At 41.7% G+C, this 23951-nt stretch overlaps 1 protein-coding gene across 1 annotated transcript; it reads left to right on the top strand.

The window, feature by feature from the left end:
- The first annotated feature begins 10395 nt into the window (after positions 1–10395).
- LOC136156202 (zinc finger protein 431-like) lies at positions 10396–18111 on the top strand. Its single transcript, XM_065918730.1, has 5 exons — positions 10396–10494; positions 11904–12030; positions 15025–15108; positions 15893–15972; positions 16666–18111. The coding sequence occupies exons 1-5, from the start codon at positions 10396–10398 to the stop codon at positions 18109–18111; spliced, it is 1836 nt and encodes a 611-aa protein (XP_065774802.1).
- The last annotated feature ends 5840 nt before the right edge of the window (positions 18112–23951 follow it).

Raw genomic sequence — 23951 nt, 5'->3', positions numbered from 1 at the left:
GGTCGAAAGAGTCGGACACACGACTTAGCGACTAAACCACCACCATTAGGGTAAACGGGGCGTAATTTTGGTTTAACAATAATCCAATATAAACTTCACTGGGTAAACCTGGTCAAAGAGAACAAGGCGTGTCTTCTAATCCTTTAGCCCTTTTAGTTGTATTATAGATAAAGTTCGGTGACCTTGACACCGAACTTTCTCCAGACATTTCTCCAGACAGAAAGCTTGCGGTAACTGAGAAGTACGGCCTGGCCCAAGCCCTTACCTCGCTGACCTGTGGATTTCTGTGTCTTTTGGTGAGTAATAAATAAGAACTTGTAGCACGGGCTCCCCACAGCGCTTCACTTTGTAAGATAATTTCTAACCTGCAGAATATTTTTCTCTTGATGGTGGGCATCCGGGTGCATTTAAGGTTGAGATGTCTTGTGAAATGAAAATTTTCAATTATTTATGTTGCATAAGCATCCAGTGAAAGAAGTGCACAATGTGAGAGTTGTGAGTTTTTAAGTTTTATTTGGGGCAAAGTGAAGACTATAGCCTAGGAGACCGCCTCTCATATATTGCTAAAGAACTACTCCCAAAAGGTAGGGGGGAGGTCAGTGTGATTTTGGTGAAGGGATATACCTGCCATCAAGCAACATTTTGGCAGAGGGTTGCTACTAGTCATGAGGAGCAGATGTCTCTGTTAATTATTTTAGTCCTTTTTAAATAAAAGAAAATGCAAGGGGACTTCCCTGGTAGTCTTTCTACTGCAGGTGTGCTTGATCACTGGTCAGGTAACTAAGATCCCACATGCCACTGTGGTGTGGCCCAAAAAAAAAAAAAAAAAAAAATGATAATACAAGAAATTGGGCTCATAAAATCTTCTTCTAAAGAATATCTAAAGTCCTGTTCTGCCAGTTTTCCAGGAGCATGGAGCTCCTTGTTCCTGAACTCTGCTCTGAACTCTTTTCAGGGTGTGTTGAAGGTCAGCCACTGCAGTGGCTAGTGACGTCATCCTTATAGAGGTAGATGGTAGTTTTTCATCCACATAGGTTTTGTTCACAGGATGTCAGAATGGGCAATTTATTACCTTTTAACCATAAGTTCTCCTGTTAAGGTCAGCTGTATGCTCTCAGGTGGCACAGTGGTAAAGAATCTGCCTGCCAAAAGAACGAAGGAGGTGTGGGTTCAATCCCTGGGTCAAATAGAAGGAAATGGCAACCCACTCCAGTATTCTTGCTTGGAAAATCCCATCAGAGGAGCCTGGCGGGCTGCAGACAATCCAGGGGGGTCTCAAAGAGTCAGACGCAACTGAGTGACTGAGCACACACATTGTTCTTTTCAAGAGAGCTTAGCTCACATGACAGCCCCCAACACTTGAAAGTCAAGAGATCCTTGAAAAAGTGACGCAAATTTCATTAAGGTCCTACCTGGAATTGGAGTTCAGTTGATTCTATACAGAAGAAGTTTTGACCTAGTGTGGTGTTCATTAAGTATTTATTATCCCCCAAAGGAGATAAAACACAATAAAGACAAATTAGGCATCTGCTTTGGCTTTAAATGCAAGAGATTTGGTTATAAAATAGCATTCTCTTACAGAATTTCTTGTGTGTGTGTGTGTGTGTGTGTGTGACCGTGCAACTTTTGTGTGGAGTCTTAACCACTGGACCACCAGGAAAGCCCCTTTATAGAATTTTATGCTTCCTTTACTTAAATAGAATTCACTTTATTTAAACAACTCACTAACAAGCTTCTTGTTTTTATTATTTATTGCATATGTTTTAGTAATTCTTGTCATTTAGTCACTAAATTTTAGTGTGATTGGAAGATAATTGTTGTGTTGGTTTCTGCCACACAACAACTTGAATCTGTCATAACTGTATGTATAGCCCCTCCCTCTTGAGTCTTCCTCCCACTCCCCTCCCAACCCCACTCCTCTAGGTTATCACAGACCTCGAGGCTGGTCTTCCTGCATTTTTTTTTTTAAACTTTATTTTATTTTATTATTTCTTTTTGGCTGCACTGGGTGGGTCTTCTTTGCTGCAAGTCGGCTCCTCTCTAGTTGTGGTCCATGGGCTTCTTGTTGCAGTGGCTTCTTTTGTGGAGATGGGCTCTGGAGCATTGACTCAGTAGTTGTGGCCCATGGGTTTAGTTCCTCTGTGGCATGTGGAATCTTCCTGAACCGGAGATTAAACCCATGTCTGCTGCTTTAGGAGGGAGATTCTTAACCTCTGGACCACCAGGGAAGTCCCCTGAGTTTTTTTTTTTTTAATGTTTTATTTGGCTGCACCAAGTCTTAGTTGCAGCATGTGGGGATCTAGTTCCCTGACCAAGGATCGAACCTGGGCTCCCTGCTCTGAGAACACAGTCTTAGCCACTGGGTCAGTGGAGGACTCAATCTAAGGGTTCATTAAGCCTCTTGGAAAAAAGTTACTGAAGCCCCAATGCACAACCTAGAAAATGACTAGGATACAAACAGGCAATGGACTAAGCCTGGGGGGAAGGGGGAGTAAACATTTTAGCCTGAGGACTCTGTACATGCAGAATCCCTGTAGCAGCTAAAATCCCTGGATTGTACCATGAAGTGAGCAAGACAGGACATGGCTGAAAAAGAAGCAAGAGGAGAGGAAATTGAATTAGATTGCAGGAGCCCCAGCCACATGACTTGTCTTGAAAGCAAGTTCAAGGTTTAATTTAAGACAGGTGGAAAGCCATTATGAGCAGGGGCACAATGGTTATAGACCTGTGTTTAGCAGAGCTAGCTGCGTGGTAAGGATGGAGTACAAAAGGACAAGCTTGACTGTCAAAGAAAAGATGAAGGATTAGTAGTAGGGTTTAGGGATGAGTGACAGTAATCTAGACCTGATGGCTGCAAAGTAGAAAAAAGTGATGACTTGGGGGAGAGATGAAGGGTGGAATCCATACTCATTAATTTCTTCACACTCAGAATGCTTTACAGTGTAGCTAGTGATGTGCTAGTGACTAGATATATAGATATAGGTGGTTTTTTAAATATATATTTATATTTATTTCTATTTATTATTTGGCTGCACTGCATGTTAGCTATGGCATACAGAATCTTCAGTCTTTGTTGTGGCATGTGATATCTTTAGTTGAAGCATGTGAACTCTTAGTTGTGGCTTGTGAGATCTAGTTCCCTCACCAGGGATCAAACCCGGGCCCCCTGCAATGGGAGCTCAGGGTCTTAGCCACTGTGCCGCCAGGGAAGTCCTCAGGTATATGGTTTCAATAAGGCCACTCTCTTGGACATTGGGCTTCCCAGGTGGCAAAGTGGTAAAGAATCCACCTGTCAAGGCAGAAGATGCAGGTGATGCAGATTCAATCCCTGGGTCAGGAAGATCCCTGGAGCAGGAAAGGGAAACCCACTCCAGTATTCTTGCCTGAGAAGTCCATGGACAGAGAAACCTGGCCGGCTACTGTCAATCGGGGGTTGCAAAGATTCAGACTCAACTGAGCATGCATGCATACACTCTTGGACATTAGATCTAGTGGAAGAGAAAGAACATAAGCAAGCAAAGAACAAATATATGATTACAAATTGTGCCGAGGGCTACACAGGAAAAACAGAGCTCTTAGACAAAAAGAGATTGGCTTTATATTAAATATGGTGCTCACAATAAATCAACAATAAAGTTGATTCTGAGAAAATGACATTTACATAGACAGAAAAATAACAAAGGAAAAATTATCCATGTGTTGGGAAGAGAGAAGAGTTTAGTAGTTGGAATTTTCTCTGGAGGGAGCACCATTGAAGAAATGATTAGATATGGGTGGAGATAGGGTGTGTCTTGGATTAGCCTGTCAATTTGTGCTGTGTGGTAGGGTGGAGAAGTCTACAAAGGAATGGTTTTAGGTTTCAGGTAATTGCTGCCTTGAGGGGATGGGGTAGAAAGTGCGCCCATATTTTTAAATTTCTTTGTTATGGACTGAGGGAGAGAAGTCTAGGATTCTGTGTGGTTTTTTTAAGTTTTATTTATTTTTATTATTTTTTAAAATTTATTTATTTGACTGTTCTGGGTCTTAGTTGTGGCATGTAGGATCTTTGGTTGCAGCATGTAGGATCTAGTTCCTTGACCAGGGATCGAACCCTCGACCCTCTGCATTGGGAGCATAGAGTCTTAGCTACTAGACCACTAGGGAAGTCCCTTTATTATTTTTGACTGCCCTGGGTCTTTGCTGCTGTGTGTGGGCTTTCTATAGTTGTAACGCTTGGGCTTCTCATTGAGATGACTTCTCTTGTGGAACACAGGCCCTAGGGCACTCGGGCTTCAATAACTGTACCTCCGGGGCTCTAGAGCACCAGCTCAATAGTTGTGGCCTATAGGCGTAATTAGCTGACTTCCCTGGTGCCTCAGATGGTAAAGCACCTGCCTACAATGTGGGAGACCTGGGTTCAATCCCTGTGTCAGGAAGATCCTCTGGAGAAGGAAATGGCAACCCACTCCAGTACTTTTGCCTGGAAAATCCCATGGGCAGAGGAGCCTGGTAGGCTACAGTCCATGGGGTCGCAAAGAGTTGGACACAACTGAGTGACTAAACTAAACTATAGGCTTAGTTGCTGTGCTCCACAGCAAGTGGAATCTTCCCTGGATCAGGGATTGACCCCATGTCCCTAGTATTGGCAGGTGGATTCTTAACCACTGGACCACCAGGGAAGCCCTCTGTGGGTTTTGTTTTTTCTTCTTCTGTGGGCTTTAATTGAGTTCAGCCCACAGGAAGGGGGAAGGGCTTATCAATTAATCTTTAGTTTCAATTCATTATAGCTGTGGGATGGGGTGGGGTAAAGGTATGTGATACCAATGATACCTTCTATGTGCTGTGAATAGCTAGTACTAGTACTCCAAGGCACTATTACTCCTTGCTGAGAGTGCAGATGTTTGAAGTAAAAACTTTTTGGAAGAGATGATAAATTCAGTCTGATAAATTTCATCAGAGGTGCCTACAAAAATTTTAGATGGCCACAGTTGAAAAGGCAGCAGGATATATGGGTCCTAAAGATCAAATTTGAGTTCTCTAACTGGAGATTTGGGTGTCATGAGCATAGAGATGGAATTTAATTTCAAAGGAATGCATAGATGTGGAATGCACAGAATAAGGTGAGAGATGAGGGCCAGGACTGCGCCTTGAGAACAGTCAACAGTGGGAAAGGAGCAGGCCAGTGAATCCAGAGAAATAAGATGCCAAGCAGGAGATGTCACAGAGCCTATGATAGAGGCTGATTTATAGAGGAAGGTAGTGATAGGATTTTTCTGTTGGGTCAGCTAAGTCATGGAGAAGGAAATGGCAGTCCACTCCAATTTTCTTGCCTGGAAACTTCCGTGGACAGAGGAACCTGGTGGGGTATACAGTTCATGAGGTCGAAAAGAGTTGGACACAACTGAGCTACTGAGCTTGTAAGTCAAAAACAAAATGACATTCACTGGATTGATTCTCTTAAATCCTTGGTAGTCTTAGTAGAGCAGTATCAGTGAAGCGATGGTGAGGTAGAAACTAGGTTGGAGTGTAATTAAGGGAAGTAAGGAAATGGGGAGAATGTGAGGATAGACTATTCTTTTTAAAAAATATTTATTTGGTTGCTCCAGGTCTTAGTTGCAGCATGTGGGATCACATTTCCTAGCCAGGGATCGAACCACCTGCACTGGGAGCTCGGGTCTTAGCCACTGGACCCCCAGGGAAGTCCCTGGGGATAGACTCTTCTTTCAAACAATTTGATGGAGAAAAAGAAAAGAGATTGAGCAGTAACTGGAGGGCTAAGTGGGTTCTAAGCTATGAATTCATTTCAAGATGGGAGATCTTTTTTCTTTGAATTGATTAAGAAGCTTTATTTAGAAAGAAGAGATGCAAGCCAATATGCATTAGAAAATACAAGGTAGCCTTTGGAAAATGTACAAAAAGTCACTTAACTATTACTTTTTTTTGACCGCACCCAGTGGCATAGGGGATCTTCCCCAACCAGGGATGAAACCCTCACCGCCTGCAGTGGAATCACATACTCTTAACCACTGGACCAGGGAAGACCAACGATCACTTAAGATAACACTCAAACTTTGCAAAAAATTATAAAGGGAAAAGATTAGCCAGGAAAATACCTGTCTCTAAGCACATGTACTTTCTCATTTTTTTTTAAAAAATTCTTTTCTATTATGGTTTCTCATAGGATATTGAATATGGTTCCCTATGCTGTACAATAGGACCTTGTTGTAAGATGGGAGATCTTTGATTATATTTCAATGTTAAAAGTCTGAGTACAGGACTTCCCTGGTGGTCCAGTGGTTAGAATCCACCTGCCAATGTAGGGGACATGGGTTTGATCCCTGGTCAGGGAAGATTCCACATGCCTCAGGGCAACTGAGCCTGAGTACAACAGCTACTGAGCCCGCATGCCCTAGAGCCTGCTGTCTGCAGCAGGAGAAGCCACCATAATGAGAAGCCCACCCACCGCAACTAGAGATTAGCACCTGCTCACTGAAACTAGAGACAGCCCATACAGCAGCAAAGACCCAACACAGCCAAAAATCAGTACAAATTTTTTAAACAGTATGAGTTCAATGGAGTAGAAGTTGATGGTAATGGAAAAGAACAAAGGAACAACTAATACAGCAAGCTTTCTGAGAAGGTAAGAAGGGATTATACCAGTGGTTTTCAACCAGGAAATTTTGCCCCCTGAAGGACATTTGCCAATACCCCTTTCACAACTTGAGGGGATACTACTGACATCTTCCTGACCTCAGCTGGTAAAGAATCCGCCTGCAATGCAGGAGACCCTGGTTCAATTCCTGGGTCTGGAAGACCCGCTGAAGGGATAGGCTACCCACTACAGTATTCTTGGGCTTTTCTGATAGCTCAGCTGGTAAAGAATCTGCCTGCAATGCTGGAGACATGGGTTTGATACCTGGTTGGGAAGATGTCCTGGATAAGGGAACCCACTCCACTATTCTGGCCTGGAAAATTCCATGAACTATATAGTCCATGGAGTCGCAAAGAGTCGTACATAATTGAGCGACTTTCTCTTTCACTTTTGGGCTTCCCTGGTGGTTCAGATGGTAAAGAACCCACCTGCAATGTTGGAGACCTGGGTTCGATCCCTGGATTGGGAAGATGTCCTGGAGAAGGAAATGGCATCCCACTCCAGTATTCCTGCCTGAAAATCCCATGGAAAGAGGAGCCTTGTAGGCTACAGTCCATGTGGTCACAAAGAGTCAGACATGACTGAACGACTTCACCTGCTACTGACATCTAATGGGTAGAGTCCAGGGATGCTACTAAGCATCCTACAATGCATAGGATAGTACCCTCATAACAATAAAGCCTTTTCTTTCTCAGTTGCTTCAGTCATGTCCGACTCTTTGACACCCTATGAGCTATAGCCCACCAGGCTCCTCTGTCCATGGGTTTTCCCAGGCAAGAATACTGGAGTGGGTTGCCATGCCCTCCTCCAGGGAATCTTCCTGACCCAGGGATCAAACCTGCATTGCCTGCGTAAGAGATGTTGACTTTAGATAAGAAGGCAGATATATCTTCACCTGAAAAGTGAAAGAAACCATGACGCTGTGGAACTGGTGGTAACAAGATGAAAAATCCTTCTTATCATTGTTACAGTTGTTCTGCAAAGTAAGATGTGATATCATTTGTTTATTTACTTTTGATAGCATTGATTCTTCATCACTGTGCACAGATTTTCCCTAGTTGCAGCGAGCGGGGGCTATTCTTAGTTGCAGTGCATGAACTTGTCCTTGTGATGGTTTCTCTTGTTGCAGAGCACAGGCTCTTAGTTCCCCAACCAAGGATCGAACTCACACCCCCTGCATTGAAAGAGCAGAGTCCTACCCACTAGACCACCAGGCTTCAGTAGTTGAGGCTCATGGGCTCTAAAGCACAGCCTCAGTAGTTCTCACCTGGAACCTTCTCAGATCAGGGATGGAACCTGCCAATGTCCCCTCGTTGACAGGTAGATTCTATACACTGTGCCACCAGGGAAGTTCCAAGATCATTTGTTATTGAAGAGACAAAGTTGAGACCATATGAAATTCAAAATCTTAGAGGAATTTTTGAAATGTCTTTAGATTAATTAGGAGATTAAATCCCCTGTGGGGCTTTTCCTTTAGTGTTGAGGGCCCACTTAGAGTATGGAACTCAAAATTTTTAGTGATTCTCTTGTATTTTATTGGATAGGAATTACCCAGGCAGAATAGACAGATGATATTATGATTCTTCAGAGAGAAATTTGGTGTTTTGGAAAATATATTATTGAAGTGATGGACCATGACATTCTGTACACAGTGCCAAGAAAATGAGGATTATAATAGCAATATGGTGGAAGTATGGATGGCTTGGAAGCTTCTGTGAGGCAGGAGAGAAGATGCAGCGCAGCCAAAAAAGAGAACAAGTGGAAATATACCTACTGTGTTTATAAAGTGGGAGTTTTTGACTTTTTGCCTTTGTAGAAAGCAAGAATCTCAGGTAACGATAAATTCAAGGTGTATGTTTGGGAGTAGAAGCCATGGATTGGATGTTTGCTAGTTTATGCCCACGAACATGGAATCATCTTGAATTAGAGCAGGGATAAGAGTTAATGTTTTATTCCTCTTTTTTAAAAAAAATTTTAGCCATGCCATGCAGCATGTGGGATCTTAGTTCTCCAACCAGGGATTGAACTCATACACCCTGCATTGAAAGTGCAGAATCCTAACCACTGGATCACCAGAAAAGTCCAGGGATAGAGTTAAAATGAAGAATGGGAGTTAGGTGCCAGTGACTTTAATGAGTCAAGTCTATGTTTGGTGCTAATTCAGGTGAGAAGACAGTAAAGTGCCTCAGAGGAGATGGATTTTTTTTTTATATATATATGGGATTTTTGATAAGCGATGGGTAATGTGGTTTGGTAATGATAATGTGAAGGATGGGCTTCCCAGGTGGCTCAGTAGTAAAGAATCCTGCCAAGCAGGAGATGCCGGTTCAATTCCTGGGTCAGGAAGATCCCCTGGAGAAGGAAATGGCAACCCACTCCAGTATTCTTGCCTAGAAATCCCATGGACAGGGGAAGCCTGGCAAGCCATAGTCCATGGGGTTGCAAAGAGTGGGACACGATTTAGTGACTAAACAACAATGTGAAGAATGTACGTTAGGGATGGGAGAGACCAAGAACAGCCCTCATATTGCTTTGAGGTGATACGTGGCATGCAAAACAAAGACCCAGGATCAAAGACGGCTGAGTCTGAAAGGAGCACATACAGAATGCACAATGATCAAATTGTCCTAAGTGCAAAGGAGAAACAGAAAGCTTGTGAATTCTTTTGTTAATATTTCTTTATTCCAGAGCCCTGCCTGGAGTGGATCATAGAGGCATAAGAGGAGCTTCCAGGTTCTCCTGGTTGCTGTCTGAGCATACTTAGGACTCACAAACTTACAAAATGGCAACCCCACATCTGTCCACTATGTTTGGTAAGTCCCTGGGGCAGATTCGCTTCACCGGGATTCAGTGGGCTCAGCACTTTAGAGCGGGCTCAGAATAAAGGGTCTGAGGAGTCACCGGGGACTGGAAGAAGGGCTGGGATGAAAGGAGGTTCACATGAGCTCTTCGAACCCTTGGAGCCCCAGAACTGTTCATGTCAGATTCAGTGCCCTTTGGGATTTTAGAGGGAAGAAAATTTAAGGGTGATGCTTCTTTATTTCATCAATTTGTTTTATAAAGCTGGGAAAGATAACAACTCAACCTTTGTGAATTTCAATTTCCTAGTTAAGAAAATTGAGAAGATAAACCCATTTCTCATGGGTGTCAAAGCACCCTATTATCTTTTTTTAATTGAAGTGCAGTTGATTTACAGTGTTGTATTAGTTGTATTAGGGTATACCAAAGTGATTCAGTGATACATGATTTCTTTTTCATACACTTTTTCATTATGCTGTGCTTTAAAGTAGGACCTTGTTTGTTGTTTATATACTTTATATATAGTGGTTTGTATTTGTTAATCCCAGACTCCTAATTTATCCCTCCCCAACCACCTTTCCCCCTTGGTAACCATAAGTTTATTTTCTATATCTATGAGTTTGTTTCATAAATAAGTTTGTGTCATGTTTTAGATTCCACATGTAAATGACATCATATGATATTTGTCTTTTTGTTTCTGACTTACTTTACTTAATATGATCTCTAGGCTCATCCACGTTGCTGCAAATGGCATTGTTTCATTCTTTTCCATGGATGAGTAGTATTCCTTTGTATATACTACCACATCTTTATCCATTCGTCTGTCAATGGACATTTAGGTTGCTTCCATGTCTTTGCTATTGTGAGTAGAAAGCACCTATTTTCTGACTCTGGTGGAGCTAGTGCGTATGTGTGTGTGACTCAAGTGATGTCAGACAACTTCTACGCTTGAAAACATTGCTGACATGCTCATGTCATCCTCCCCTCTCACTCTGCCTGTTCTAGACCCTTCCTGTGCCCATGAAAGGACCACAGAGACGGGAAACTTCCGCTCTTGGTTACAGGTGAGTCAAGAATTATTTTCTTTCTCCTAAAATGCATTCCTGTCCCCTGAGGTAAATGCATCTCCTTCAGTACTCTGGAGCCTCACAACTCAACCTGCATTTTGGAACTTCTGATAGTGGTTCAAGGACTTCTAAAAAAAATTATTCTACCCCACTACTTAACAGTTTTTTCTCCCAGGCATCTCTTTTGCTTAGTGCAGTTAGTAAAAGAAGTAAAAAGTAAACAAAACTAAAAATAAGAAAAAAAAACAGAAAAAAAGAAAAAGTTAGAAAATTTTTAAATAAAAAGAAAAATATAATACTGTCTTAGTCTCAAAACTGATGCTTTGAAATGTGGTGCTGTAAAAGACTCTTGAGAGTCCCTTGACTGCAAGAAGATCAAACCAGTCAATCCTAAAGGAAATCAATCCTGAATATTCATTGAAAGTGAAAGTCATTCAGTCGTGTCTGACTCTTTGAGACCCCATGGACTTTACAGTCTATGGAATTCTCCAGGTCAGAATGCTGGAGTGGGTAGCCTTTCCCTTCTGCAGGGGATCTTCCCAACCCAGGGATTGAACCCAGGTCTCCTGCATTGCAGGCAGGTTCTTTACCAGCTGAGTCACAAGGGAAGCCCCATTCATTGAAGGAACTGATGCTAAAACTGAAGCTCCAATACTTTGGCTACCTGATACGAAGAACAGACTCATTGGAAAAGACTCTGATGCTGGGAGAGATTGAAGGCAGAAGGAGAAGAGGGCGGCAGAGGATGAGATGGTTAGATAGCATCATCGACTCAATGGACATGAACTTGAGAAAACTCCAGGAGATAGTGAAGGACAGAGAAGCCTGGTGCTACAGCACATGGGATTGCAAAGAGTTGGACACAGCTTAGCAACTGAAAAACAACAGTGTCAAAAGTAATAATAATTTTGAAAAATAATTTTTTTCATTTAGGAAGTATTTCTTTCATTCTTGCAATATGTTCAGGTCTCTGTTTGACACTGAAGATAGAAGAGAATAAGATTGTGGAAGTTCTCAGGCTAGGAGTAGAGAGATACATTTCATCATAAATTCTCGAGATTCCTTAAGGAGTAAGCATGAGTAGAGAAGGGAAGATTCTGAGAATTGAGTCCTGGGGTTTTGTTTTGTTTTGGTCATGCTGTGCCACATGTGGGACCCTAGTTCCCCAACTAGGTATTGAACCCATGCCCCCTGAATTGGGAGTGGGGATTCTTAAACATTAGACCACCAAGGAAGTCCTTGAATCCTGAATTAAATAAGAATCCTCAGAATCTAGACTTATGAAAGTGAGGTAAAGACCATGAAGTAAACATGTCTTTCATCTCCAGTGCTGTTACCCATGATCCTCTTCCACAGAACACTGTGGGATTGGTGACTGGTTGACCCGAGATATGTTGTTATTTTAGAACTTAATCACCTTTGAGGATGTGGCCATAAACTTCACCCAGAAGGAGTGGGCATTGCTGAATCCATCTCAGAGAAGGCTGTACAAAGATGTGATGCTGGAGAACTATAGAAACTTGGCTTCACTGGGTAAGGCTGACACAATCCCTTGATTTATTTTATTGAGTTTGAGCATGGATTTCTTGGGTGATTAACGCTTGTGATACAGATACAGGCTTTTTAAAAATTTACTCATTCATGTATTTATGGCTGTGCTGAGTCTTTGCTGTGCATGGGCTTTTCTCTAGTTGGGGCAAACAGGGGCTACTCATCATTCCCCTAGTGCAGAGCACAGTTCTAGGTACAAGGGCTCAGTAGTTATGGCACTTGGGCTTAGCTGCTCCAAGGTATGTGGGATCTTCCTGGACCAAGGGTCAAACCTGTGTTCCCTGCATTGGCAGGTGGATTCCCAACCACTGGACCTCCAGGGAAGTCCTGTAGGTTTTTATTTTTAAGAAAAATAACTGTATTGAGGTATAATTCACATACCATAATTCATTCATTTAAAGTGTATAAAACTAAGCTTTTTAAAGTGGTTTTTTTATTTTCAGAGTTGTACATCCATCACCACTGTCTAATTCCAGAACATTTTCATTAACCTGCTTACAGGGTGTTCATTCCTTTCTGCTTTCAGACCCTGACAACTCACCTACTTTCGTTCTCTATAGATTTCCCTATTCAGTATTTCATATTAATGGGATCATACCATGTGTTGTCTTTTATGACTTACTTTTTTTCACTTAGCATAATGTTTTCAGGGTTCATCCATGTTGTAGTATATGTTAGTCCTTGTAGCCTATTCATTGCTGAATAATATTCTCTTGCATAGATTTACCATATTTTGTTTATCTGTCAGTTGATGGACATTTGGGTTTTTGACACCTGTTATTACAAATAATGGGATTCCTGGGTTGCTCAGTGGTAAAGAATCCTTCTATCAGTGCAGAAGATACAAGAGACATGGGTTCAATCCCTGAGTCCAGAAGATCCCCTGAAGAAGGGAATAGTAACCTACTCCAGTATTTTTGCCTAAAAAATTGCACGGACAGAGGAGCCTGATGGGCTACAGTCTCAAAGAGTCAGACACGACTTAACAACAAAACAACAACCAAAAATGCTGTTGCAAACATCCACATACAAGTTTTTGTGTGGACAAATACTGTCATTTATCTTGGGTATATGCCCAAGAGTAAAATTGCTTTGTTATTTGGTAACTTCATACTTTACATTTTTAGGCACTGCTAAACTGTTTTCCAAACTGGCTGTGTCATTTTACATTCCCTCCAGTAATATATGTTGATTCCAAATTCTCCATAGTTTCTTACCAACACTTATTTCCTGTTTTTTGATGATAGCAGTTGTGAAATGGAATTTCACTGTGCTTCAGATTTGTATTTGCCTAATGACTAGTGGTGTTGAGCCCACATCCTCTGCACTGGAAGGTGGATTCTTAACCACTGGACCACCAGATAAATCCCAAATTTCCTAATTCTTTGCCTGATCTCCTGACACCAGGTTATGGTGAAGAAAAATACAGCATTTGTTGCAGGGTGCCAAACAAGAGAGTGGGAGAAAAACCTCAGATCCACTCCAGCTTGGTCTTTGAATTAGGGTTGGTTTGTTTGTTTTTTTAAGAGGAATTAAAAAGAGACTGGGACTAATTACTCATTATCTTGTGACATTTCTCTGACTTTTCTTAATCATAGTTTTGGGAGTCAGGATGTCTCTGGTTTAAGATTCTGTGACCGGGTGGTCCATGACTTCAGGGTCAGTTAGCTCATCTTGCTCTGGAGGAGAAAAATCTGAGTTTGTACACTAATGATGATTTCCATAATAGCAGTTTTAGTACATTAATGATGCTACCAAAAACAGCAATTTTAGTCATTTGACTGATTGATTACTGTTCAGTTAGCATAGGATTGAGGTCAGAGGGGATAAAAGAACAGGAATAAAGTTTTGGATAGAATGATTAATCATAAACTTGGTAAGGGAACTCAGTTTTAGGGAAATTTGGTTTCATTGCTGGCTTTTATTGTTTTCTTGTTGGTGCTTATTTGTTTAGTGACTTTACTACATGAATTCCACAGATTCTATATTCTCTGCAGTGTGCAGCCACAGAGTTTTCTTTCTTTTTTTTAAGTACTTAATTTTTAAAAGCCTGGCTTTGGGGAAGTCACTAGCTGGTCATTGTAATTTAGTAGACCACCAATGATTGGTAAAAAGATTTTCTTAAGTGCCTTGCCTGTATCTTTTTTTTAATTTGTTTTGTTTTTAAAAGATGTATCTATTTATTGGCGATGGTGGGTCTTTGTTGCTGTATGTGGGCTTTCTCTAGTTGTGAACAGGGCCAATTTTCGTTGTATGTGGATTTCTCAGTCGTGGCTTCTCTTGTTGTAGAGCACAGGCTCTTGAGAGCTCTGGTTTTGGTAGTGGGAGCACGTGGACTCAGTAGTTGCTTGCGGCTCGCTGTCTCAGAGCACTCAGGCTTAGTTATCCTGCGGCATGTGGTATCTTCCCAGACCAGGGATTGAACCAGTTTCGTTTGCATTGCAAGGTGGATTCTTAACCGCTGGACCACCAGGGAAGCTCCTTGCCTTTATCTCTTCCACCTCTTGCCAAGGGGACCTATGGGAGAAGTCACAGCTTCTTAGGCAAGTTATGAGACAGGCTTAGCTTTCACTTTCTGCTTAGACTTGGACAGGGTCTTAAAGTCTACCAAAGGACTTGGGACTTGATCCCCTGACTAGGGATCAAACTGCATCTCCTGTATTGCAAGGTGAATTCTTAACCACTGGACCCCCAGGGAAGTCCCCGGTGGGGCTTCTAAAAATAGCCTTAAAATGTCACATACCCTGTTCTTTTACCAAGGTTCAATGATTTCTCTAGACAATTTTCCATTTGTGGAAAGTTGATTTCCCAAATGCTTTACTTTTGCTTTCTCTGTTAGAAGTTTATCATTTTGCTCTCTGTAATGTCACAATTGTCAATCTTCAGAACCTCAAAGACCAAGTTCTTGCCACAGTTTGATGATAGTTTTTGTCATTTACTGCATGGCCCTCTCATATGTATCATCCCCAATTATAGGATATCAACTCAGCAAACCTCCTCTCATCACCCATCTGGAGCAGGAAGATGAAATGAAGATAGTAGAACAAAGAATTCACCAAGGTACCTGTTCATGTGAGCACCAGGCATATATGAATGTCTTGCCTACAAGATCTGTTTGGGGTGAAGGAAAAGATGCATTATGAAATGTCAATCAGGAGACTTTAAAAAATAACCCCTTTTATTTAAGGAGAAAGCTGAGACCCTTTGGTGTGAACTTCCTTATATAGTTTCAGCTTTCCCTAATCTTCCACTTTTTGCCTTTCATTTCATACCTTCCTGTGCTCTGAAAGAACTGTCTTAGTTTTTAATATTTACATTTCGAATCATTGTCTGATTCTTCCCATTTTGCATATGTAGTAATGGCTTGTCAACAACATGACTTTCAATCAAAGCAGAATGATTCCTTAGTAAATTACATGAAACCCTAAACCATGTAAATGTCATCAGTTCCACCATAAATGGATTCTTCTTTCATATTGTCTTCCTGAGTCTAGGATCAATATTTGAAGAGAAATCCACATGGGGCTTACTATTTTGGTCATCATCCCACAATGTTATTTAGTTAATTAATTTTTATTGGCATGATAGTTAATTTATAGTGCTGTGTTAGTTTCTGCCATATAGCAAAATCAGTCAACTATAGATATATCCACTCTTAGATTCTATTTCCATACAGGTCATCAGAGAGTACTGAATAGAGTTCTCTGTGCTATACACTCCACCATTTTATATAGGATCATGAGGTTACGCTTCCCATTTGTTTCAGATTGGGGTTGGGCATTACCTGTTTTTGTCAATATATGGTCTCCATGTCTTTTCCAAAACTTTTCCCTACTTTGTTCAGATAAGATGATTCTCCTTAAAACCGAAGGACCGCAGCAAGAGCAAGGTATTTTGGAGAAATATACACTCAATGACAAGAAGGTAAGATTCACATGGGATAATTTCTTGTCCTCACCTAGAAGTTCAGAATCCTATAAGATAGAGAAAAACTAAAGCAGGGTTCCCCAATCCCTGAGCCACGGACTGCTACCAGTCTGCACAGCAGGAGGTAAGCGATGGGTGACCCCATTGCTCACACTGCCACCTGATCTCTGCCCCCTGTCAGATCAGTGGCAGCGTAATAACTATAATGCACTTGAATCATTCCCAAAACCATCCCCACCCCCATCCATGGAAAAATTGTATTCCACAAAAACCAGTCTCTGGTGCAAAAAAGGTTGGGGGACTGCTAGACTACAGGGTAATCCAAGTGATATCACGCTTATTTCACCAACAGAAAGCAGAAGCTACTGTTAAGTTTTCATTTGAAGGAAACTCATAACAATCCCTAATGTAAATATTTCCATAATGGGATTAGATATTAAATGTTTAAGATTTCACCCTAAGGCAGTTTTATCTTAAATCTGTTGAAGAAACTTTAGTGGGATCCATCTGGTATAGCGATCTGCTTATTCAAGCTAATAAATTCAGTCAGAAACTGCATATTCACTGAGAAAATATGAAACTCTCATGCTAATAAAGTGCTTGTTAGACATGTCAGAATTTATGCCGGGGGAGAGTTTCAGTCATGAACATGATAAATCTCATGATCATAATTCATATTTTAATTATTAGGAACAAACTCTTGGAGGCAATACCATTCAATGCAGAGAAATTGTCGAAACCTTGAGTGTGAAATCTAGCATTATTCGGAATAAGAGAATTTACCCAGGCAAGAAACTCCATCGATACCCTGACTCTGCAGAAGCCCTTGGTGAATCTTCACATCTCAAGTCACATGAGAGAATTCTTCCTCAGAAAAAGTCATACAACTGTGAAACAGATGAAAATTCCTTCATCAGGAGCTCTAACTTAGCCAACCACAAGAGACAACATACAGGAGAGGGATCCTATGAATGCAGTGACTGTGGGAAAGTCTTAAATTCAATCTCACATCTTAAGAAGCATGAGAAAACTCACATTAGAGAGACACCTTTTGAGTGTAGTCAGTGTGGTAAAGTATTACAGAGCCATGGGTCCATTAAGTTGCACATGAGAACCCACACTGGAGAAAAACCATTCAAGTGTGATCAGTGCGGGAAGTCCTTCACCTCAAGCTCTTATCTTACACGTCACAAGAGAATTCATACTGGAGAGAAGCCCTATGCGTGCCATGACTGTGGAAAAACCTTCCGAGATAGCTCACTTCTCAAACAGCATGCAAGGACTCATTCAGGAGAAAAACCCTACAAATGTAATCAATGCAGCAAAACCTTCAGTAGAAACGCTAGGCTTATCATGCACCAGATAGCACATACTGGAGAGAAACCCTATAAGTGCAATGATTGTGGAAAAACCTTTAGTGTTCTCCTATACTTTAAACAACATAAGAAAATCCACACTGGAGAGATAGTCACTGAATGTAGCTTTTGTGGTAAAGCCCTAAAGAGTGAGGCATCTCTTAAGACACATATGAGGATACATACCGGAGAGAAACCTTACAAGTGTAATCAGTGTGGGAAAGCTTTTAGGCTGAGCTCCATCCTTACCACACATAAGAAAATTCATACTGGAGAGAAACCCTGTAAGTGCAATGACTGTGGGAAAGCCTTCAGGGATCGCTCATGCCTTAAAGAACATGCGAGAATTCACACTGGAGAAAAACCCTTTACCTGTAATCAGTGTGGAAGAGCCTTCAGAGTGAAATCTTTCCTCATGTTACATAAGAAAATTCACATGAAAATGAAGTATGAGTGTAAGGAATGTGGGAAAACCTTCTCTGGTCTCTTATCTCATGGGAGGCATATGAAAATGCATACCAGGGCCAAGAAGTCTTTTAAGTGCAGTGAATGTGGAAAAGCTTTTAGCAGGCATGTTTCCCTTACAGTACACATGAGAATTCACACAGGGGAGAAACCCTATGAGTGTAATCAATGTGGAAAATCCTTCAGTGTAAAGTGTAATCTCACTGTGCACAAAAGAATACATACTGGAGAAAAACCCTATAGTTGCAAGATCTGTGGGCACAGTTTCAGTAAACCCTTACCCTTTCAGCGTCACGAGAGAACTCATGCTCAATAAGTCCCTTTTGATGACATACATGTAAAGTAGCTTTCAGGGAACTCTCAATCTTTAAGGCATACAACAAAATGCTAAGTGGAAAGAACTGGTTTTGAATAATGTGAGAAGGCCCCTGAATAATGCATATATGGGAGAAACCTAAGTTATGCAACGATTGTGAGAAATTTTGTATTCATTCATTATCTCTTAGAAGATATGTAGTCATGCTGAAAGAGAATGTTTTAATATCTTTAAGACTTGTTACCTGGGGAAAAAAAAAAAAAGGCTTGTTACTTGAGAAAAATAAAAACCTAATGTTTTAAGCCACCATATTTTCTGTGTATTTGTTCTTTTGTTTTCCATGTGTTTGTGTGTGGTGGTGATGGTAGTGGTAGTGGTGATGTGTGCTAGGTTACTTCAGTCATGTCCAACTCTTGGCAATCCTATGGACTCTATTGTGGTGGTGGTAGGGAGTTTTCTTTTTTCTTTCTCCCAGTTGACTGTAATCACTAACCAATATAGTCCACAGATGGTCAATTTTTAAAAATAAATTTTACATATGGTAACAAAATTGAAAAACTATATAGTATGGGGATATAGGTTTGATAGATATTTGCATGCATGCTTAGTCACTCAGTCATGTCCAACTCTTTGCAAACCCATGGACTGTAGTCCACCAGGCTCCTCCGTCCATGAGATTCTCCAGACAAGAATACTAGAGTAATAGCCATTCTCTTCTCTAGGGGATCTTCCCAACCCAGGGATCGAACCTAGGTCTCCAGGATTACAGGCAGATTCTTTACCATCTGAACCACTGAGGAAGCCCCTTAATAGATGTTTGCCTATTAGGTAAAGCTCTTAAGTTGTGCTTACAAATCACCTGTGTACCTCGGTGTTTCTTGTCTCCTATCACATCCTGCACAAGGTCTGTAGTGAGTCGACCCATGAAGATTGCAGATGGTTAAATTCTTCTTGGAATTATGAAATTTTCACAACACATTTTGTTTATGCATTTAACATATACGAGAATGAACAAATGCATGAATCTTTACAAGGTAAAACACCTCTGGGACAGGGAGGCCTGGCATCCTGGTGTGCTGCAGTCCATGGCGTCACAGAGTCAAACACAGTGACTGAACAACAGCAGAATACCTCAGTATTAACTACTGCAAGCTCTGGTCAAGGTATAGAATATTATGGGCACTACTAATCACTGATTCCTGCCATCAGAATGTAGGTACTCTATAGAGTCATGTATTTTTAATTCTTTTTTAAAATTGAAGTACAGTTCATTTACAGTGTTGTTTCGGGTGTTCAGCAAAGTGACTCAGTAATACATACATGTGTATATTGTTGTTCTGTCGCTAAGTCGCATCTGACTCTGCGTGTCTGACTGTAGCCCACCAGGCTCCTCTGTCCATGGGCTTTCCCAAGCAGGAATACTGGAGTGGGTTGGCATTTCCTTCTGCAATGCATGCATGCATGCCAAGTCACTTCAGTTGCGTCTGACTCTGTGCGACCTATGGACAGCAGCCCACCAGGCTCCTCTGTCCACAGGATTCTCCAGGAAGAATACTGGAATGGGTTGCCATTTCCTTCTCCAGGGCATCTTCCTGACTGAGGGATCGGACCCGAGTCTCCTGCATTGGCAGATGGATTCTTTACTACTGAGCCACCAGGAAAGCCCGTACATATGCATATATATATATATATATATATATATATATATATATATATATATATAAGTATTCTTTTTCATATTCCCTTCCATTATGATTTATTACAGGATATTGAATATAGTTCCCTGTGCTATACAGTAGGACCTTGTTTATATATACAGTAGTTTGTATCTGCTAACCCCAGTATACTAATTTATTCCTTCCTCACCCCCTTTTCCCATTTGGTAGCCATGAGTTTGTTTTCTATGTCTGAGTCTGTATATGTTTTCTAAGTAAGTTCATTTGTGTCTTTTTTGACTGCACTGTGCAGCTTGCAGAATCTTAGTTCCTTGGGATCAAAACCAGACCCTGAAAAAAGAACAGGAAACCAGGCCCTGGCAGTGAAGCAGAGAGTCCTAACCACTGGATGGCCAGGGAATCCCCTAGAAACATGTATTTTAAAAACAACTTTGTTGGGATAAAATTCATGAACCAAAAAGTTCACTCATTCAAAGTGTACAATTCATTGACTTAAGTTATGTGTACTCTTGTGCCTGATATCACATGTTGTCATTTGTGCCTGGCTTCTGCTCAACATTACATTTTTGAGATACATTTTTTGCTGTTGTATCTAGCCAGAGTTTATTTTCATCATTGCACAGTTTTCCATAGAATGAATTTGTACACTGTATCATTCACCTGTTTTGGACATTTTATCTGTTTATAGCTGGGATGTTTTACAAATAGTTCTGCAGTGAACATTCTTATACATGTCTTTTGATTCACAACTACATATTTTTGTTGGGTATGTATTAAGGAATAGATATGGTAATATTTACTTCACAACTACCATGCAGTTTTCCAGAATAGTTGCACCAAATTTCATTCCTGCTCTCTTGCCAATATTTCACATTGTCTATTTTGTTTGGACCATTTTGATGAGTATGTAGGGCCATGTTTTGGTTTTTCTTAGTTTTAAAAACTTCTGTATTGAGCTACTTTTACACTTAGAGAAGGACTTCCCAGATGGTGTGATGGTAAAGAATCCACCTGCCAATGCAGGAGATGCAAGAGACTTGGGTTCAACCCCTGGGTCAGGAAGATCCCCTGGAGAAGGAAATGGCAACCAATTCCAGTATTCTTGCTTGGAGAATCCTGTGGACAGAGGAGCCTGGTGGGCTGCTGTCTATAGGGCCACACAGAGCCAGACACAACTGAAGCGACTTAGCATGCATGCATGCATTGGAGAAGGAAATGGCAACCCACTCCAGTGTTCTTGCCTGGAGAATCCCAGGGACAGAGGAGCTTGGTGGGCTGCCGTCTCTGGGGTTGCACAGAGTCGGACCCGACTGAAGCGACGCGGCAGCAGCCAGTATCTTTGCCTGGAGAATTCCATGGACAGAGGAGCTTGATGGGCTACAGTATGGGGTCACAAAGAGTCAGACACAACTGAGCGACTAACACACATATCCCTCAGTTCAGTTCAGTCGCTCAGTCACGTCCAACTCTTTGCAACTCCATGGACTGCAACAAGCCAGGCTTCCCTGTCCATCACCAGTTCCTGGAGATTGCTCAAATTCATGTCCATCAAATTGGTGATGCCATCCAACCATCTCATCCTCTATAGTCACCTTCTCCTCCTGCCTTCAGTATTTCCCAGCATGAGGGTCTTCTCCAATGAGCAGTTCTTCCCATCAGGTGGCCAAAGTATTGGAACTTCAGCTGCAGGATCAGTCCTTCCAATGAATATTCAGGACTGATTTCCTTCAGGATTGATTGGTGTGATCTCCTTGCTGTGCAAGGGACTCTCAAGAGTCTTCTCCAACACCACGGTTCAAAAGCATCAATTCTTTGGCACTCAGCTTTCTTTATAGTCCAGCTCTCACATCCATATATGACTACTGGAAAAACCATAGCTTTGACTAGATGGACCTTTGTTGGCAAAGTAATGTCTCCGCTTTTATTAATGCTGTCTAGGTTGGTCATAGCTCGTCCAAGGAGCAAGTGTCTTTTAATTTCATGGCTGCAGTCACCATCTGCAGTGATTTTGGAGCCCCACAAAATAAAGTCTATCACTGTTTCCATCATTTCCCCATCTGTTTGCCATGAAGTGATGGGATCAGATGCCATGATCTTTTTTGAATGTTGAGTTTTAAGTCAACTCTCATTCTCCTTTTTGATCTTCATCAAGAGGCTCTTTAGTTCTTCACTTTCTGCCATAAGGGTGGTGTCATTTCATATCAGAGGTTATTGATATTTCTCCCAGCAATCTTGATTCCAATTCATGCTTCATCCAGTTCAGCGTTTTGCATGATGTACTCTGCTTATAAGTTAAATAAATAGGGTGACAATGTACAGCCTTGACATATTCCTTCCCCAAGTTGGAACCAGTCCATTGTTCCAGGTAATGTTCTAACTGTTGCTTCTTGACCTGCATACAGGTTTCTCAGGAGGCAGGTAAGGTGGTCTGGTATTCCCATCTCTTTAAGAATTTTCCACAGTTTGTTGTGATCCACACAGTCAAAGGCTTTAGTGTAGTCAATGAAGCAGAAGTAGTTTTTCTAGAATTCTCTTGCTTTTTCTATGATCCAATGGATGTTGGCAATTTGGTCTCTGGTTCCTCTGCCTTTTCTACATCCAGCTTGACCATCTGGAAGTTCTCAGTTCACGTACTGTTGAAGTCTGTCTTGGAGAATTTTGAGCATTACTTTGCTAATGTGAAATGAGTGTAATTTTGAGGTAGTTTGAGCATTCTTTGGCATTGCCTTTCTTTGGGGTTGGAGTGAAAACTGACCTTTTCCAGTCCTGTGGCCACTGCTGAGTTTTCCAAATTTGCTGGCATATTGAGTGCAGCATTTTCACAGCATCATCTTATCCCTGAGAGTTTCCCAATATTAATGCAGTCAGTTTAGTTGTCACTTCCTTTATAATTAGTGCTTTTTCTTATGATTTTTTTTTTTTTTTTTTTTTTTTTTTTTTTTGGTCCTTGTAGCATGTGGGTTCTTGGTTCCCTGAATAGGGATTGAACCCGAGCCCTCTGCATTGGAATCATGGAATGTTAACCACTGGACCACCAGGGAAGAGCCACGGTGATTTTTTTAAGATTGCTGACTTATGCCTATTTTTCAGGCAACCTTGAAAAGCCTGCCTAAGTAACTAGTAAATTTGTTTCCTTGCTGCTTCCTTTTGTCTTCATTGCTGTAAGTGGGCTTTTCTAGTTGCAACAAGCAGGGGCTACTCTTCCTTGCGGACTGCAGGCTCCTCACTGTGGTGGCTTCTCTTACTGTGGAGCATGGACTCTAGGCGCACAGGCTTCAGTAGTTGCAGCACCTGGGCTCTAGAGTGCAGACTCAGTAGTTTTGGCTCATGGGCTTAGTTGGTCTGTGGCATGTGGAATCTTCTCAGACCACGACTGAACCGACTGAACCTGTGTCCCCTGCGTTGGCAGGCAGGTTCTTAACCATTGGACAGCCTGGAAAGTCCCAATCTTGCTACTTCTTTCCTACAATAATACTAACCTTGTTCATGCAGGGGCTTTAATTAAGAAAGCAGAAGTTTTTCTTGTGGCTTTGTAAAGATCCCATGATATGTTCTCTCCATCACTGAGTCTCTGTCCCTGTGAGGACTAAGCCACTCTAGTTCTTTAGTCCTTTCGTGATTTTGGCTCAGAGAAGTCTAGGAATTAGTCTAAGGAGAAGCCCATCAGTTCCCTTCAGGTTAGACCCAAGATTCAAGAATGAGAAGCCCTGGAGGTGAGAGGAAATGTGGCGGGGAAATGACAGATACCTATCTGTCCTCGCAGGGTCAGGAAGTCTGCCATGCAGGAGCTCTTCTTTCTAAGATCTGTGCTCCTTAAGGATTTGAACTGCCTGAGCAAAGAAATAAATGATGGTACACGTTGGGCTAATGAGGAGCTTTGGAAATTGAACACCGCCCCCCCCCCCCCCCCACTCCCCTGGGCCGTAGAGACTGCAGATGGTTCACCTGTGAACAGCACTACTCAACTCAGGAAACAGCGCACTTGAGTCTCCTGGGATGATCCCTCTTGCCCTGGAGCCAGTTGCCTTACTTGGGTCATCTACCCTTTGTGGGGGCAGATCGTCTGTCTCCATCCTTCAATATCCAGAGGAAAGGTAGATGAGTACATTGATGGCTTCAAGGTAATCTGAAGTGCCCAATAAATGCAGTGAGAAAGTGAAGAGT

Source organism: Muntiacus reevesi, chromosome 1 (assembly GCF_963930625.1).
Source record: "Muntiacus reevesi chromosome 1, mMunRee1.1, whole genome shotgun sequence".
NCBI lineage: Eukaryota > Metazoa > Chordata > Mammalia > Artiodactyla > Cervidae > Muntiacus > Muntiacus reevesi.
Note: the sequence above shows the minus strand (reverse complement) of the source record. Positions and strands in the feature narration are given on the sequence as shown.

Coding starts and splice junctions, on each gene's coding strand:
- LOC136156202 (XM_065918730.1), top strand. CDS start 10,396: ATGCTCATGTCATCCTCCCCTCTCACTCTGCCTGTTCTAGACCCTTCC. Junction 12,031..15,024: donor TAGAAACTTGGCTTCACTGG/GTAAGGCTGACA, acceptor CCCCAATTATAG/GATATCAACTCAGCAAACCT. Junction 15,973..16,665: donor ATACACTCAATGACAAGAAG/GTAAGATTCACA, acceptor TTTAATTATTAG/GAACAAACTCTTGGAGGCAA.